Source organism: Trypanosoma cruzi, genomic scaffold (genome assembly GCF_000209065.1).
Source record: "Trypanosoma cruzi strain CL Brener 1047053516737 genomic scaffold, whole genome shotgun sequence".
NCBI classification, from domain to species: domain Eukaryota; phylum Euglenozoa; class Kinetoplastea; order Trypanosomatida; family Trypanosomatidae; genus Trypanosoma; species Trypanosoma cruzi.
In genome coordinates, this window is record NW_001849556.1 from 281212 (window position 1) to 297887 (window position 16676).

General features: G+C 47.8%; 5 protein-coding genes and 1 pseudogene across 5 annotated transcripts, besides 28 other annotated features; all 6 read right to left on the reverse strand.

Moving 5' to 3' along the window:
* Positions 1-1028, reverse strand: Tc00.1047053506793.10 (annotated as a pseudogene; the record flags this gene model as incomplete).
* Positions 1-13214: a sequence feature (heterozygous, non-Esmeraldo-like haplotype).
* Positions 1163-1203: a microsatellite.
* Positions 1339-1365: a microsatellite.
* Positions 1560-1582: a sequence feature (AT_rich).
* On the reverse strand, positions 1639-5229 carry Tc00.1047053506793.20 (hypothetical protein, conserved; the record flags this gene model as incomplete). Its single annotated transcript, XM_807329.1, has 1 exon — positions 1639-5229. The coding sequence occupies one exon, from the start codon at positions 5227-5229 to the stop codon at positions 1639-1641; it is 3591 nt and encodes a 1196-aa protein (XP_812422.1).
* Positions 5300-5322: a microsatellite.
* Positions 5560-5589: a microsatellite.
* Positions 5712-5762: a microsatellite.
* Positions 5998-6021: a microsatellite.
* Positions 6085-9081, reverse strand: Tc00.1047053506793.30 (kinesin, putative; the record flags this gene model as incomplete). The annotated part of the gene is made up of 1 exon (XM_807330.1): positions 6085-9081. One exon carries the CDS (start codon positions 9079-9081, stop codon positions 6085-6087), a length of 2997 nt encoding a protein of 998 aa, XP_812423.1.
* Positions 9204-9234: a microsatellite.
* Positions 9291-9320: a microsatellite.
* Positions 9536-9563: a microsatellite.
* Positions 9583-9617: a sequence feature (CT-rich).
* Positions 9694-9719: a microsatellite.
* Positions 10131-10153: a sequence feature (AT_rich).
* Positions 10165-10197: a microsatellite.
* Positions 10262-10302: a sequence feature (AT_rich).
* On the reverse strand, positions 10404-11567 carry Tc00.1047053506793.40 (UDP-glucuronic acid/UDP-N-acetylgalactosamine transporter, putative; the record flags this gene model as incomplete). The annotated part of the gene is made up of 1 exon (XM_807331.1): positions 10404-11567. One exon carries the CDS (start codon positions 11565-11567, stop codon positions 10404-10406), a length of 1164 nt encoding a protein of 387 aa, XP_812424.1.
* Positions 11579-11616: a microsatellite.
* Positions 11624-11646: a microsatellite.
* Positions 11920-11960: a microsatellite.
* Positions 12071-12092: a sequence feature (AT_rich).
* Positions 12130-12180: a sequence feature (T-rich).
* On the reverse strand, positions 12180-14219 carry Tc00.1047053506793.50 (hypothetical protein, conserved; the record flags this gene model as incomplete). Its single annotated transcript, XM_807332.1, has 1 exon — positions 12180-14219. One exon carries the CDS (start codon positions 14217-14219, stop codon positions 12180-12182), a length of 2040 nt encoding a protein of 679 aa, XP_812425.1.
* Positions 13215-13446: a sequence feature (areas merged during assembly that could not be assigned to a particular haplotype. This can correspond to areas where the two haplotypes were merged or to regions with more than two copies in the genome that were merged during assembly.).
* Positions 13447-14295: a sequence feature (areas merged during assembly that could not be assigned to a particular haplotype. This can correspond to areas where the two haplotypes were merged or to regions with more than two copies in the genome that were merged during assembly.).
* Positions 14270-14295: a microsatellite.
* Positions 14296-14314: a sequence feature (haploid, non-Esmeraldo-like haplotype).
* Positions 14315-14427: a sequence feature (areas merged during assembly that could not be assigned to a particular haplotype. This can correspond to areas where the two haplotypes were merged or to regions with more than two copies in the genome that were merged during assembly.).
* Positions 14428-16009: a sequence feature (heterozygous, non-Esmeraldo-like haplotype).
* Tc00.1047053506793.60 (hypothetical protein, conserved) lies at positions 14543-16507 on the reverse strand (the record flags this gene model as incomplete). The annotated part of the gene is made up of 1 exon (XM_807333.1): positions 14543-16507. The coding sequence occupies one exon, from the start codon at positions 16505-16507 to the stop codon at positions 14543-14545; it is 1965 nt and encodes a 654-aa protein (XP_812426.1).
* Positions 16010-16676: part of a sequence feature (haploid, non-Esmeraldo-like haplotype) that runs on past the window's edge.

Here is a 16676-nt window from a genome sequence, read left to right on the forward strand (position 1 = left end):
CCTTTGTTGTTGATCGCCTATTGCCAACATGCGGCATCCTTGAGACGCCGTGCGACTTGGGCTGCAGCTGCAGCAGCCTCTGCTGTTGCTATTCTTCTCGCCTCAGCCTCTTCATCCGCTTTTAACTCCACCAAGTAGGCCGCTCGCCGTGGGGCAAGGATGACCTCCACTTCCCGCACGAGATTGGCCGGAAAAGGTGGCCGCCCTGCAAGATCCGCGCGCAATAATCTTTTCCGCAGCAAAAACCGTGCACTTGCGGATGTGTCTTCTTCACCTGGAATCAACTCTACAGATGACGCCGGACGCATCGGCTCCAATGTGTCTGGGTGGTATGGTCCGTCAAACCAAACAACGGCAAGGGTTGTGTTGGACTGCAGCACCTCAAGCAGCACCCGCAGGAATTCCCCCGTAAGGAAGTTGCAGTCCAGGTTAAGAAACCGTAGATGTGTGTTCTCGCTAAGTGCACGTAGGATCGGCTCTACGTCGCTATCGTACAGGCCATTATGAAAGAGCGAAAGCTCACGAAGCGGGGGGTTCTTGGCGAGAAATTCGGCAATTTTTTTGCATCCCGCAGGCCCCATGTGGTTGCCGGCGAGATTCAGCGACTGCAGATTCGGTGGTGTGCCGGGACCACCAACAAGTGCCTCAGCCGAACGGGCACTAAGGGCGTTGTAGCCAACGTCAAGTGAGCGCAGTGCGGTGCTGGCGGCAAGTGATTGCAACACCTCAGGATGCCCTAAGAGAAATCCGTCATCGCCGAGGTAATGATTGGGAATATGAATCGCTTCCACAGGGACATGAGCCGCTGCCTTATCCGTCGTCTCATCCAATCTCTCCCCCTCTTTTTCCTTTTCCTCTCCTTCCGGGTATTGGTCTTTCATTTCATCTACACAACCTTCATCTGTTTCCGGCGGAAGCGCCTTCTGTAAATTCGCTAACAGTGCAATCAACTCCTCACGATTGGTGCAAATGAACACGCGCTCATCACTAACCTTCCCGAGCAACTCCCGACTCTGCCCAACTCCCATTTCCTCCCTTTCCGTTCCAGTGGTATTAGTGGTGGTGGTGAATAATGGACTTTATACACTCCTAAATACTTATTTTAATGAATTATGCAACACAGTTATACTTTTGAGGAAGTGCCGCTGTGACGTGAGGCAAAATACACATACACACACACACATACATACATACATATATACAGAGAAAGAAAGAAAGGTAACAAATAAACAAAATCCAGTCAAATAATAATAATGACACATTTACATTACAAAGTTACAATGTAAAGGCATATTTATAGAGCGTGTTTGTGTGTGCATGTAGAAACGGTCTTCCGTTCTCCCCCCCTCCCTCTCTCCCTCTCTCTTTCTCCGTATATATATATACACTTTTTTCCTGTGTTTCTTGGATCTAATTTACATTCTTCATTCATTAAAGCGGAAATAAAAAGTGTCATACTTACATTGGTTCCATCTTCCCTTCTTCCTGTGTGTATCCCATCCCTAACGACGCCGATTCCGTCATCAAAGAATTAAGAGCAATCCGCGTCAAAAAGAACCAAAAAATAAAATAAATAAATAAACACAGGTCTTCTGAGGGTTAAATATGGAAGTGGCAATTATCCAATTAATAATGTCTTTATTTGGAACATACTTGCATCCATTGCATCAGAGCCTTACTGGCCTTCAAATGACCCAACTCTGCGGCGAGCAACATTGGCGTCCGACCCATATCATCAGGCACATTCAAGTATTCCCAGGGAGTGTTGATCCACTTATTGCAGCGAGCGACCCCACTAAGTGGGTTCACGCCGTGACGGTGTGGGTATTGTTGCGACGGCATTTGAATGTCGCCTTGTTCATGATGATTTTTAAAATGTGGGCCTTGCTGCAGAATACGATCGGTAATGGGGAACAGGCGATCATCATCCATTGCACATGTGCTGCCCTTAAGAGTGCATGGCAGCCATACACCAACGCTTTGTACAAGTGCCGTGATACTGGCCGCGTCGTTGGCCAACACGGCGTAGTGAAGCGGAAGACACCCACGTGAGTCCAGCTGAAATGCACAGCTCCCATCATCGCACTTAAGCAGCTCAAAAACCGCCGCGGCGTAACCGGCGCTACAGGCGTCGTGAAGAGGAAGCCGACCGTCGCCGTCCAACTGTAGCACCAGCGTAGGCGCAATCGAACACCCCAAAATTTCTTGGATAATGGGCAGCAGCACGGCCTGCTTTGATGCCTCGTTGTGTGCGCAGAGATAATGCAGCGTCGTACGCACTCGACCATCTGTAAGTAGCAAGTGTTGTGGTTTTAACAGTTGTATTTTCTGCCCCTCAGATTCAATATTCCCACTGAAACTTTCCCCAACCTCCGCCGTCGTGGAACCAGGCACTAATATAGGGGTAGTGGAATGTCTTCCTCGGAGGTCCGTACCGCCAATGGGGTTGATATTGCTGTTGCTGTTGTTGGCGGCAACGCCAAGGATGGAGTTATCATTCAAATCGGAGGACAGTGAAGTGTTCCCAACTGTAGGTTGTTGTTGCTTCTGCCGACCGCGACGTACTGATGACTGTGTGGTTGGAGCCTGTTTCTGCTGTTGTCGGCCATTGCGGCGATTCGACGGCGACGACGCGTTCGGGCGAGAACGTGAACTATGACGCATGCGTTCCCGTTGCGCTCCTTTCGCCCCATGAAAGAGCAATGGTCTCCCGGAGCTAAACTCCTCTTGTTGATGCAAAAGAAGATCTAACATGCCCGCATCCCCACGACGAGCGGCAATAAGAATAGGGGTTTCTAATGTGCATCCACTCCGTGCCTCCGGTGTCGCACCAAAGCGCAGTAACTCACGTACCATTTCACATGCCTGCGGAAGATTTGATTGAGTTGCAAGATGCAACGTGGTTTGCTCCAAGTTATCCAACTCATTTGGATCGGCATAGTTTTCCAGCAGAAGCAGCAGAATATCCATCGTTCCATCCACCACCGCACGATGGAGAAGAGAACCGCCTGTAGGCAGACCGCTGGGACGTCGCGCAGAGGCGTACCCCAATGTGAGTAGTAGGCGGGCGATTTCTGCATCACGTGTAACGTAAACCGCCATTTCAAGTGCTGTTTGACTGGCCAACCTGTCCTCCGCCTCCACATCTATCACCGTGGCATGATCAGGGACATTTACTTCATTTATCGATGGCTGTCGGGCCTTTCGCTTTGTAATGACGGATTTCTTCCTTGTGGATACAGCCGATACCGTACTTTGTGTCTCCGTCGCGACCGTCTCGCCGTACCGCAAAAGAAGCTCCACGACGTTTGCCTCACCTGCCAAAACAGCGAGATGAAGTGGTGTTCGCCCCGCGTAATCCATCCTTCCGGCAATCAACGACGAAGATGATTTCAGTAACGCACGTACAACCCCGCTGTTGCCACATGCCGCAGCATAATGCAGCGGCGTACGCCCAAGACAGTCTTGTGCATTGATATCAAAGTTTGCATGTCCTGGAATCACAAGTGGGGATAAAAATAATTCCATTACACTTGGATTTCGCGCAATGGCGGCGTAATGTAATGCACATGCCCCTTTTGCATCTCGAACCATAGGATCCGCATGGAACTCAACGACAAGCCGACGAATCAATTCCGGATGATATGCCACAATGGCATGCATTAACGGAGTCAGGTGTGTAACAAATTGCATGCCGGGTACGGTCATATCCTTCTCGTTCATCTGGCCCTCCGCATGGATTTCCATCGCACTCATCCCCGCCAAGCTGTTATTGAAACGCACGTTGGTCGAGCTTCCACTTTGCTCCGATGGCAACTGACTGCTGCTAGATGAGGGATTTAAATACAGTTGCCTTCCCACCCCAGACCCCTTGCAACGGTTATTCACTGAACGTTCCTCCAGCCTCTCTTCTTCCTCTTCCGGTGCATCGCCGTGTACATCCGCACCACGGTCACACAAATTCTGTATCATCGTCCATGTGCTGCAGTTTGATGCAAAGTACCACCATGCGTCAGCTTCATGTGTCATGCGTGGGAAGTCCATATCCATCCCAATTCCAGCGCTCGTTGAACTCGCTGACCTTACCTGCTTGATGGGCGGCGCAGCAATTGGGGGCATGGGTGTTAAAATATAATTCAGCAATGCCGGTGTTGGTAGCGCCGCCAGTTTCGCGGCATCCGATGACCGTGGGGTCTCACGGATGGCATGCTCTCCATTGTTACCTTGCCCGTAACAAATGAGAGAGACAAGAGCGGTTTCACCCAGCGCATTTACCGCATCAATCGAGAGGCCACGTGCCAGCAACACATCAAGAATGGCAGGTTGCCCTGCTGCGTAGTGAATTAACGTGTAGCGGCCATCCAGTGATATCTGCCCAATCGCATCACCTGCATCCAGCAGGAGTTCCACAAGTTCCTTGTCACCCGTCGTGCAGGCACGTGCCAGTGCAGTCTGACTGCCGTTCACAAGACGATGAAACACGCCTGGCGCACCATAGTATAGAAGTAACTGCACCATTGTCGCGTCCCCACAACGTAGGGCGAGATCCATCGCCGTCCAGCCATTCACAGACGTACGGGCCTCAAAATCAATGACATTTCCAGTCAAGTGAAAAGCTGGATCCACAAAATTATTTGACGCTAGCAATGCAGCGGCATCTGTCGTCATGCGTGATAAACGTGCGCCGCGTTTTCCACTATTTCCTGAAGAGCTGCCCTGAGTCCCTCGCGTCGCGGATCCCTTGGCACCCGTACCAACCGTAAATGTCGACATCCCTGGTGTTATCGGTCGATCGGGACGTGGCAGACGCTTCTGTATCGATCCCGGCACAGGCCTCGGTTCACCCACCAGAATAAGCAAATCCAATAAAAATGCGGGTTGTCCTAACTGCACAAACAAGTGTAGAATTGTTCCATTTTCACCAGGGCTCGTTTGCAAGTCCTTCCCCTCCAACGGAATAAACTGCGATACCGATGCACCGTGTTCCAGGAGCCATTTCATCATCGCCACGGACTCGGCGGTGTAACGGCCTTGAAGCAGCAGTGCGATAAGCGGAGGAAGTGGCTCCTTATAAAACGGCACCGCCTCACAGGCCCCTACGGGGTCCGCACCGTTTTGAAGCAGCGCTTCCGCATCCGTGAGACTGTACCGCAAAGATGCCTGCATGAGCTGATGATTCCATGTGTTGTTTGGATCCTCAAGAACCCACCGCCGCATTTTGGGGGGCATTTTCACCTGTTGTTTGTTGATGTCCCCTCCCCTTTGCCCTGCTCCTACGAAATTCCTTGTGATTTTCCTTAAAAAAAAAAAAAAAAAAAAAAACCCCACCGCCAACGGCAAAGAGGGAGCATGTGAGAAAGAGAGAAAAAAAGAATAAAAAACAGATTAGGGAAGGACGATGGCGTACATTTATCCTTCTCTCTCCCTCTCTCATTTTCCTTTTCTTATTTTTATTTTACACAAGTCAAAGATACACTACGCACATTTGCACCGTCCGCGTCAAATGTATACATGCGTTTACTTCACTGTTATGTACTGCGCATCTTTCCTCCCTTCCCTACAAACACACACACACACAAACACACACACGGCACCATCCTTCTATCTATAGAAAATTTTATAGCCATTTATAAAATAAAAACACACATAACGCCACCGGTATTCAAGAAACAGTTCACACCAAAACCCACATGCATGATTCCCGCACCAAGAAAGAAATGAATAAATATATAAATATTTATAAATAAATATATAAATATATATTTATTTTTAGTTATGTATTCACGCATAGAGCAAATACAAACCGTCCTTCACAAGGTACATAGAAAACAGTAAATGATATAATATGTGTGTATAATATATATATATATACAACAACTCAAAAAAACGTCAACAAGGAAAACAAAACAAAAACAAACAAAAAGCAAGTAAACCGCATGCATATACAAATCCAAATCCATACGGCATTAAATTGAAGGCTCTTTTCCTTTCGTTCCGTTTTTTTTTTTTTTTTTTTTTTTTAAATCCTCTTGACTTTTCCTTCTTGAAAAAAACAAACAACAACAAAAAAAAATAGGGGGACATTTAAAATTTGAATTCTTGGCGCATTGAATCACGTGCCCTATACAAGGCGGCGAGTTGCTTATCTGCAGCAGCGTCCCCTGTGGAACGATGTTCTGGGGCGTAGGGGTTTGGAACCTCGTTGTTTGACCCTGACTGACCCAAGATCGACGACGACGATGAAGTGAACGCATCCCTCCCCGTCCAGCTATTAGTTCCCAGCGGGGCGCGGCTGGGTGATGCAAGTGGATTGAGTGGTACGCGGCGTGTTGGGATGGGCGGCGATGCTCGCTCCGGCCTAACGGATGGCGGTGCGGTGACAGGATGCGGCTGCAGAAGGTCCATTGAGACAGCGGCCAACAACGGGGACGCCGAACCACCGTTGTTGGCTTCTCCACTGTTGCCTGTCGCCCTATTTGTGGGTGGCCAATTTCCACCAGTCCAACCCCGTGCAGAACTCATGACTTCCTCCCGCAGTGGCGGGAGTTCCGACGGCACGTTCGACAATGACATGACAAGCCGCAGCGACTGCTGCTGTTGTTGTTGTTGTGAAGATTGTATCGGCATAGAGTTCGAATGTTTCAGGAGATTTTGACTTGCGGGAGACGACGAGGAAATGGGCGTTGATGCGGATGTTGTTGTCATGAGCTGTGTGCTACCGTTCTTAGGGATGCCGTTCCCGCCCCCATTCCTTACCATGGCGAGCTGCTGCTGTCGAATCTGCAGCCATTCTTCAAAGTCTCTCGTCAGTTGCTCCTGCGACCGCTTCATAAAAAGATGCATGGCGTCAATCTCCTCCTTTTGTCGCCGTAAAGAGGTGGCAAAATCATTGTATGCCGCCTTCGTTGCTGTCAGCTCCTCTAGCAAGGCACGTTCCGCATCATCCACCTCCTCAACACCCTGTAACGCCCGCTCCGCACGTAGGCGCTGAATATTCGCCTTCAGGTGTTTGATGCGGTCTACAGCATCATTCAGTTGCCGGGCGGTGGCTTTGCATGTGTCATATCGCTGCTTCAGCTCACGCTTATTGCCTTCCATCTCCGCACAGTGGCGGTAGGAACGATGAAAGGCCTCAAAGGCAGTCGCGCGGTCCTTTAAAAGGTCTGCATCCGTGAGGGCGGAAAGGTCATACACCTCGTTGAGTTGTGCCTGTTTGCGGAAAAATTCATCGACGGCTGTAGCCTGCGCCGCATCAAGTCGATCGTGCAACACACGACGATGCAAACCCACGGCACCATGAATCCCGTTTTCAAGCACCTGCTGCGGTATGGGTGATGAAAATAAATTCCCTTCTTGCAGCATTGCGGATGTATGCGAGTCTCTATTGGTGGTACTGGTATTATTACTAAAAGTGTTGGCATTGTTGCCGCTAAGGCTATACGATGTATTTGCGGTAGGGCCGGTCTGCGTCTCTGCGTTAAACTGGGCCCGTTGTGCCTTCTGCAAGACACCAAAGAGCATATTCATCTCATTCTCCTTCTGCTGTAGACTTAACTCTAGTGCATCGATACGGGCACGGTAGACATCCAACCTTTTCTGTTCCTCCTCCTCTTCCTGCTGTTTTTGTTGTTGTGAGGGCGGGGCACCCGCAGACTCGCTAAAACTTCCCCCGCCACCGTCCGTCAACCCAGAACGATGCCCGGCCGTATGACCGCCGGTTGTTAACATGCGTTTCATCACATCAAAACAATAATAAATGCGTGCCAAATCCCCTTCAAACCCTTCAATACGTCCATCGTTGCTGGTTTCTAAGACATACCGCCGCACCATCTCTTGACACCGCTGCCTCTCATCATCGCTGAGCTCACGATCCGGTGCACCGCCCCCGTCTTTTGTGTAAAAAGCCAGCTGATCCCGTAGCTGCTGCAACTCTACCTTAAGTTTCCGCAATAAGAGCTGTGGATCCACTTCCTCGTTGATGTGTGCATCCTGTCGAATCATCGCAACGCGCTGCGCAAATCGACAGGTGCTGATCGTCTCTGGCAGGTGTTCCGTTGCGGGATGGGCGGTGGCAAGCATACTTGTGCGGCAGTTCCCCCCTAGTGAGTCACGTAACACCATTGTCATAAAGGAGTTACGAAATGGCACGTGCTCGCGTCTACCACTTGCCTGCTCGCTGAGAGCCATGATGACCTGCTCCAGATAGTGCAGGGAGAGGTTGATGTGTTTTGCCTCTGTCAGCACCGTCCCACTCACCCCCGACTTCGCCACGCGCTCGCTGCCGGCGAGGTCGACAAGATTTAACTTCGAACGACGCACGACAGAAGAACCATGGGCGCGTGCCTCGAGGTAAATCGTAAAGACACAGTGCGAACGCGAGGACGTCTTGTTCATTGGTGTCTCACAGTAGAGTCGATTGGTGTCGCCGAGGAATAGCAGGTTAAGCGCCTCCTGCACATTCGGTGCCCCGTGTTGTGCAAGCCCCTTCAGCAGCATTTCCTCCTCGTCTCCGTCGTGAATCGTCACCGTCGGCAGATCCTCCAACCGCCGCGCGTCACGGCCGTGGTTGAGTAAATCCTGCCCCTTGTCATTGTATATCTGCAGGTACGACACAGCGATGCTCCATGTACACTCCCGCTGCCGCCGCGCCACCTCGTCGTAGATGAGCGCCAACGCCCGTGGAATAATGCCGCGATCCTCGTAACTCTCCGCACCACCTGTGATGCTGTACGTCTTACCGCTGCCAGTTTGCCCGTAGGCAAAGATGGTGCTGTTGTAGCCGTCTAGTGCCGCCAGGACGCAGTCCTTTGCAACGACGTTAAACACCTCTTCCTGCGTCGCACTTGGCTCAAAGGCCCGCCGGAAGGTAAAACGATAGTCCTCCCTTGTGTTGTTCACAACATCCGTCTCCAGGCGGCGGTCCACGTGGAAGTGTACGGTGGAGAGGTCGAAGGTGTGATCGACAGCGTAGGTGCCCTGCTCCACCCCCCCACCGCTGTTGTTGAAGGGGGGCCGCGATAGACCGCCCCCCGCAGCCGGGCGAATTCGCAAAAAAATACGAATGCCCTCCGCTTTTCCCATCACCCTCCTCCTTCTTCTTCTCCCCCTTTTAAACACACACACAGACAAACGTCCCTTCCAAGAAATAATACTAATTCCCCTATTCTCTCTATTGATTTCTCTTCCCCCGCCCCTCCCCCGTTTCTCCCTCTCCCTCCCTCTCTCTCTCTCTCTGTATTTTTGTATGTCGACACCGTCCAACCACACCCCAGTGGTAAACAAGTGTTTAAATATATATATATATATATATTTATATTTATTAAAAAAACACTTCAGGTAGGTGCACGCTGAGTCACCTTGACGCAAATAATAATAATAATAAGAAAAAGCAAAGGGTGTGACCGTTTAAATTCCCTCCCCCTTCACTGTCCTCTGTTCACTTCTCTTGCTGTACCCGAAGATGGTGAAGGCAGCGGCAGCGGCGGCAGTACACTGCCGTCTTTGACCGCAAGCCCGCAGTAACACACCACAATTATTTTCTTTTTTTTTTTTTTTTCCTTTTTCTGTTGTTGTCGTTGTTTTCTCACTCCTTCTCTCCCTCTCTCCCTCTCCCTCTCTGTTTGTGTATTTATTTATGTGGAGGGGGATGTGGTGTGGCTTTTGTTGAGAGAAGAACTAACACATCAAAAAGCAAAATAAATAAATAAATAAATAAATAATAAGAACAGGGGAAAGGGAAAGGGGTCCAACAACAAAGGCAGCAAAATGGGGGGGGGTTAAGGCTGCGATAACAACAAGAGGATTAAAAGAAAAGGAAAAACAAAACAAAAAAAAAACGCATCAAACACACACACACACACGCATTGCCTCTCGGCGGACCGTGACAAAAACGCAGAACAAAGAAATGTAAACAAATAAATACATAAACAAATATATATATTTAAAACAGAAGGAGAAAAAAAAAAAAAACGTCATTATTTATTCATTTATTGTTGTTTTCTTCTCTCTCTCTCTCTCTCTTGCCACCAGTAAATAAAATGTTTCCATTAGATGCATAAAATAACAAACTGTAGTCACAATTATAACTAATAATAATATTTCACCTGTATGTATGTATTTGTATTTCCTTCATTTTTAATTTATTTATAATATTGGATTTAATTCATAAATAAATAAATAAATAAATAAATAAATAAAAAAGATAATGACGTTTTCTTTTTGTACTTCTTTTACACAAATACTTTCAATTTAGTCATTCACGTATTTATATATTTAATTAAATATATAAATATATAAATATTTCTTGCCATTGGCCCACATGTACCACACACACACACAAAGAAAAAAAAGAAAAGCTCCTCCCTTTTTCTTTTTTTCTTCTCTCTCTCTCTCTTGTGGATGTCTCATGGATTTTCCCTCTTTGCCACACACTGTTGTTCTGAATGCGTCAGGTCCCCATCTTCCTGCCGTCGCATGATACGCATAAACTCACGATGGCTGTATAAAAGGCAACCCAAAACAGAGATATTTATTCCAATAAAAGAAGGTATAGAAAAGGTATAATCTCTAAATAACATGCCAACATATGATGTAAAGACATTTTTCCCAGCACCAATCATAGATACGGTTAATGGAGAATTAAGTTTTGTACAAAGATACGTCGCATATGTAATACCAAATCCAGAAAAGGCATTGAGGATAAGAAACGTAATAAATACGGGAGTCCAACCATCAAAATGCATTAAATCCGTCCGTTCCCATCGGAAATCAAACAATAACATAATTCCCGTACAACATGCTGCAAAGGCATTTGTGTAAAACATAATACCTTCAGAACTAAATCGGTTTTCATCCATTTTTACACGTGTCAAAATTCCATTCAATGCCGTTAAGATATCGTTAAAAAGTACAAACACAATTCCACGGACCGGTGCACGCACCTCAAAGCTCGTAGCGATAAAAGCCCCGATAATCATAAGAATAATGGCAACACGTGTTTCCCATCCGTGATTGTAACTTAAGAATATCACTTCCCCAAGAAGTGTTAAAAAAATAGAAAGGCGACGCAGTAGGACAAACAGTGGCATGTTCAATGATTGCGTTGCCCCAAGACCACTAAGGGTATTAAACATAAATACCATAGGGAGTGGAAAAAGTTCCACAAGGACAATGCGTATAAATCCCTTCAATGGGAAATTGATAGAACCTATACATCGTCGTAGAAGTAATACATCCATCGTTGTGAGGTATTGTAGAAAACCAACAAAGATAAAACAATGAAAATTAAATTCTGTAAGAATAATTTTTGTAAGCATCATAATACCAACCGACATGATGGCAAATAAAAAGGAAGATGCTAATTTAAGTTTCCCAGATGCTGTTTTAGAAGTCATCTCAAGGAATGTAAAACCCTTTGGTTTTGGATGATAAAATGGACTTTTTAAAATGTATCCGCCACCATCATTGGAGGAAATAATATCATTTACATCGATTGAAAAGATTTCATTTCTATGCCTCTTAACGGGATCTGGGAAAAATTCCTTCTCCACTACCACATCCTGCACCATTGATGGAATCCAATAAATAAATAAATAAATAAATAAAATAAATAAATAATAATCCCTTATTATTATTATTATTATTATTGCTGTTGCCAATTATAATATTTCCTCACACACACAAACGCACACCCCACAGTTTCTTTGTTGTTGTCGGCGTTGTTTTTTTTTTTTTTTTTCCTTCTTCTTCTTCTATGTGTATGTATGGTGGACTCTTGCTACCTTCCAGCTCCTTACGGGGATAGACAAGAATGTCGGTGGTGATGGCAACAACAAAAATGAAGAAAAAAAAAAGAAGAAGATGGAGAATCCGTTCGTGGGAAGTGTACATGAATAAAAATACACACACAGAAGAATACATAATAAATAAATAAATAAATAAATAAATAAATAAATAAATAATAAAAGGAAAGGCAGGCATCAATTCTCAAATACACACAAGTAGCAAAAAGGCACAAAAAAAAGCGCCCTATCATATAATATAATATACACGTACACGTACACGCGCACACATTTATATAAAAATATATATTTCTTCGCCTTCTTGAGGTCCTCCTCCCCACTTCACCCCTCTTTTCTTTTCTTCTCTTTCCATTTGTATTTTTTTTTTTTTTTTTCTCTTTACTCTCTTCTTACGTTCCCGCTCAGAGAATGACCACCGCTTCGTTTACCGGAGTGACCAGATCTACTAAAAAGCCATGACAACAACTCCACCTGTTGCTGCGCTCGTGCCATGGCGTCCTCCAGCAACCCATGCGAATTCACAGATGGTCTTTTAGATAAAATGGAATCCGCACCCGCAGTGTCTCTGTGCATAGCCGAACCAACACCAGACAATACGCTGCTGGAAGGGACTGCCATGCCTTGGGGTTGGAAAATGGCGGTGACATCTGCCGTGTACTGTTTCTTCCTCTCATGTTTCATCCCATCGTCATCATCATCAGCGTTGTCCGTATCATTAGCCGTCTCCATGCAATTGCCACCCTGAAGATTCTCCAGAGAAACCGCTTGATGACTACTATTGGCGTTAACAATGACGGGCGTCACATGAGGAGCCTTCATCGTTGTTGAGTGGGTTGTCGGACTCACCGTGAATTTTAATATCTTTGGACGTAAAGCATCTGCGGGGGAGGCGGCGGAGGAGAAGATGGCAGATTTCTCCGACGCTACGTGTGGTTGCTTCACCGGAGCTCGCATAAACTTCTCCATCTGCTCTAACAGAGCATCACAAACAGGCGGTGATGACAACGAAGATGCCTCACACTGCTGCAGTGCAGGTGGGGAATCCGTCTGCGGCACCGCATGCCTATTCCTCCACCTTGAATGTTCTTCCCTCCTGTCTTCCGAGGGGAACTCTACATCCATGAAGAGAACTGTCGAGGGATCCAAGAAGGAGAGCGGCAATTCATCCAACAGCACTACACCGTCGGCTCTCAACGTCTGTTGTGCGGCGGCAATATCAACGTGACGCTCCACCTCCATCTTGAGGTCAAGTACAGTCGTCTCCTCCAACATGGTTTGAGGCACAAACACACGAACAAGCAGCGGCCCAAGGGTAAGTTTCATGCCCATTTCACCTGCATGGCTCTTCTTGTTGTGGTGATAGTTCTCGCTGCTACTTACACTCAACCCGCCCTTAGCCACTACCAATAGTGTTGTGACATCACATTTTTCGTATGGAGGTGACAAAAACGACGTTGGACGAAAGACAGACCTCCGCGTCTGGAACGCATCGGTCTCCACGTCTGTGGGAGGCGTTGCACCATCCAAGAAAGAGGTTGAAGGTATGGGACAAATCCTGCTGTCGTCACATTTTGTCTCCATTATTTGTTGATGAGAAACATGTCGCTTTTCTTCGTATTCTTCTTGTTGAAACGGGGGACCAGACATCTCCTTTTCTTCTTCTTCCTCCTCCATCACACATGGGACGACATATTTGGTCGCGTATTGCATCAAATTGATTTCTCCTCGTTCCCCTCCTCCTGATGTTCTCTCTAACACAGCCAGTTCACCTGTACACGATGAATCGCCACATGACAACTTCCGCAAACTTAAAGGTGTCATTTGACTCGACAAAATACCGGGGCTTCCCTCCTGTTGGGGTTGGTGTGGTTGCGACATCTGTTTCCCGCGGGAGTGCTGCGATGCACTTCTACAGAATGCCTCAGCTGTTAAGGCAGTGGAAACAAAGGAAGAGGAAGGAGAAGGGAAACAATTATTGTGGTTTGCTTGATCGCTCGTGACTGGCAAAGACGCAGGTGCAGCTATGAAGTCCTTTAAGCCTCTCGGTACATGGACTGAATGTATGTGAGTGTCATTCCTCGGCAATGCTTGCTTTTGATGTTTTAATGGTTGTAACTCCCCATGCTGCGTGGCAACGTCATGCGTCCCGATAATTAATTTATCAATTGGAGGGGCCAACAACACCAAAGCCGTTGACGCCGAGCGTCGGGTGGTGGTTCCTTGAGGGGTTTTTCTTATTGCACGTGGTGGAGTACACGGTGGTGCAGTGCTCGCGTTGGGTGCTAAGCGATTGATGCTGGAGGCACCGCGCGATGGCGGCCGCCCAAATTGCAGAACATTAGCGACACGTTCACTCAATCGTTTACAACGCACAAATGAAGGTGGCGCGTCATCAAAAGTAACCGGGTCTGCCTCCATCGGTTTCTAATATACACGTAAAAAAAGGGGAGGTAAATAAAGAGAGTACATGCGTGTGTGTGTGTGTGTGTGTGTGCACATAACAATATAAGTAGGCATGTTTTTCTCTTGCAGTTCTCTGACATAAATATGCATAAATGCCAGAGTAACGCCCGTAAAACCCAATTCCTTCCTTTTTCATCTTCACCAAGATATTTTCAACGTTCAGACACAGACACACACACACACACTTTCTCTCGCCCTCTTTCTCTCTCGCAGATAAAACTGTTTCTTTTCCTTTCCAGTTCCCTTCTACACACTCAGTGATGGCCTCATAGCTGTATTCATGTCGTTTCAATGGGCTGAGAAAGAAGGTAAACGTACTTCGTCAGGAGCGTACTCCAGCAGCGGTTTCCAATGACATCAGCGTCCGCCCATGAGGAGCACAACTGCTTCAACCATGAAATGAGTAACATGGCAATCATGCAGACAGCATCGCGTTCTTCCTTCTTTAAATGAGTCACCGCGGAGGCAGGGGTACATTTTGTCGGGGCCGCCGACATCGATAAGGAGGAGTTTGTGGCCGTTCCAGTGCCGCTCGTAGAGTTATTCGTGCCCGACGTCGTTGCACGCGCGGCGGACAATTTGACCTGCACATGCACGTATGCTGCCTGGTCGATGTCAAGTGGAAGAATGCCTTCAAGCTCTTCGGCACCGGGAGGTTTCGCCGAACTCCGCGAAGTTTCGCGGGCGTTGTCCACTAACAGTGAGCCATACTGTTGCACCGTGCAAAGTGCCACAAAAAGTGTGGCTTCAATGAGCGTAGGCATAATTTTCTCAAGCGCCCGGTTCAGTAGACGCAAGGAAGAAAAAGAAGACGGCATCATTGTCCCTGTGGCTGCGGATGCCGGCAGGGGTATGTTCAGTGGCAATGTGTGTGTCGACATACCAATCGATGCTGCGGCATGCGGTGCCTCTGAGCCTGTGGCAAGCGTTAAACCACCAGTGCCACCGCCAGTACTGTTGCTGTTACTATTACTATTGTTGTTATCGTTGCCTTTCGTAGTGGTGGCGTTGTGAGTAGCTGAGGTGCCGCTGCAGCGCTTCTCATACGATGGTGCAATGGCAACTATCTCCTCCTCTGTCAAAGGTGCGGCCCCACCGTTATTGCCAATGTCATTTAGCGTAAAAAGATAGGAAAGGCACATGCAACAACGCGCCGCGGCATAAAAGGCCTCATCGCCACACGGGCTGCTGTCTACATCACCGCTATGACTCCTATTCATGGGGCTGCAGGTCCCACGCGAGGCCTCATCGTCATGCCCATCGGTAGGACGCAAGGGCTTGGCTGAATCATACGCTAACCGCACCACTTCGTCAAGCACAAGACTTAACAAATGTAACGCGGCTTTTTGATGTTCAATCGCAAACACCATGCGTTGTGCAATGAGTTCGCCGTCAAGCAAAATTGCTGTCAATGACTTGACTCGCTCCTCCAACGGCATTCCATGAGGGGCCGCCAACTCCGTGACGTGGTGTTTCATTCTTAGAAGCTGCTGCCATTCCGCGGCCGCCGGTTTCTCAAGTGTAACAAAGAAGGCTCCTTCCGACACAGACATTCTTGACAACCATGATGCAGATGGCACAGGCTGCGGGGATTCCTTCACTTTGAGGTCCCTGTTTTTATCACTGCCTTTATATACGGACGTGTGGGCCTGGAATGCATCGAGAAGACACTCTGGTCCACTAGGGATTGCCGGCGGCGGCACCCACACATACGCCTCATTGCCACGCTCAATTTGGTACGGCTCTGTTCGCCATTTAAGGAGTGTGTCACCCTGTAGCAGCGAGTAAAGACGCCAGCGGTAGTACAACTGCATCGGGTCATTCCATGGTGCATGAAGAAAAGCAAAGTGACTGTTATTTTCCTCGCGTTTCATAATTTCCTCCTCCGCGGTCGGACCACCCTGAACAACGTAAAAAGCAATGAGGTCCAAAAAAGCCGTGACATCCACCGGTAACTCGTGCGGCACATGAAGTCTGGGGGCAATGTCAGGAATGGTGTACGGCATATCCTCCCGTCGACGGCGAAACGGCGGCCGATGTGGTGGTGAATGACGACGTTGTTGCGGTTGGGAACGATAAGATTGAGAGAGACCGTAACTACCACCACCGCCGCTGCCGCTGCCGCTGTTGTAGGAAGCGTGTTGAGGATGTGCATCAGGGCTTGGAGATCGTTGCCGCCGCAAACCAGCACCACCTCGATTGCTGTTTTGGTTACTGCCACTGTTGCTACGATGGTAAGACATATGATTGGAAGAATACGTATATATATATATATCCAGGCGTGTGTCGTTTAAACTACCGTGACGATGTTAACAGCAATTATTAATATTTATAACAATGAGAATGAGGAATAAGGACAGCTACGTCAGACACGTGGAATTACCCCCTCCCCCCCCCCCTCGTCGCCTGGTT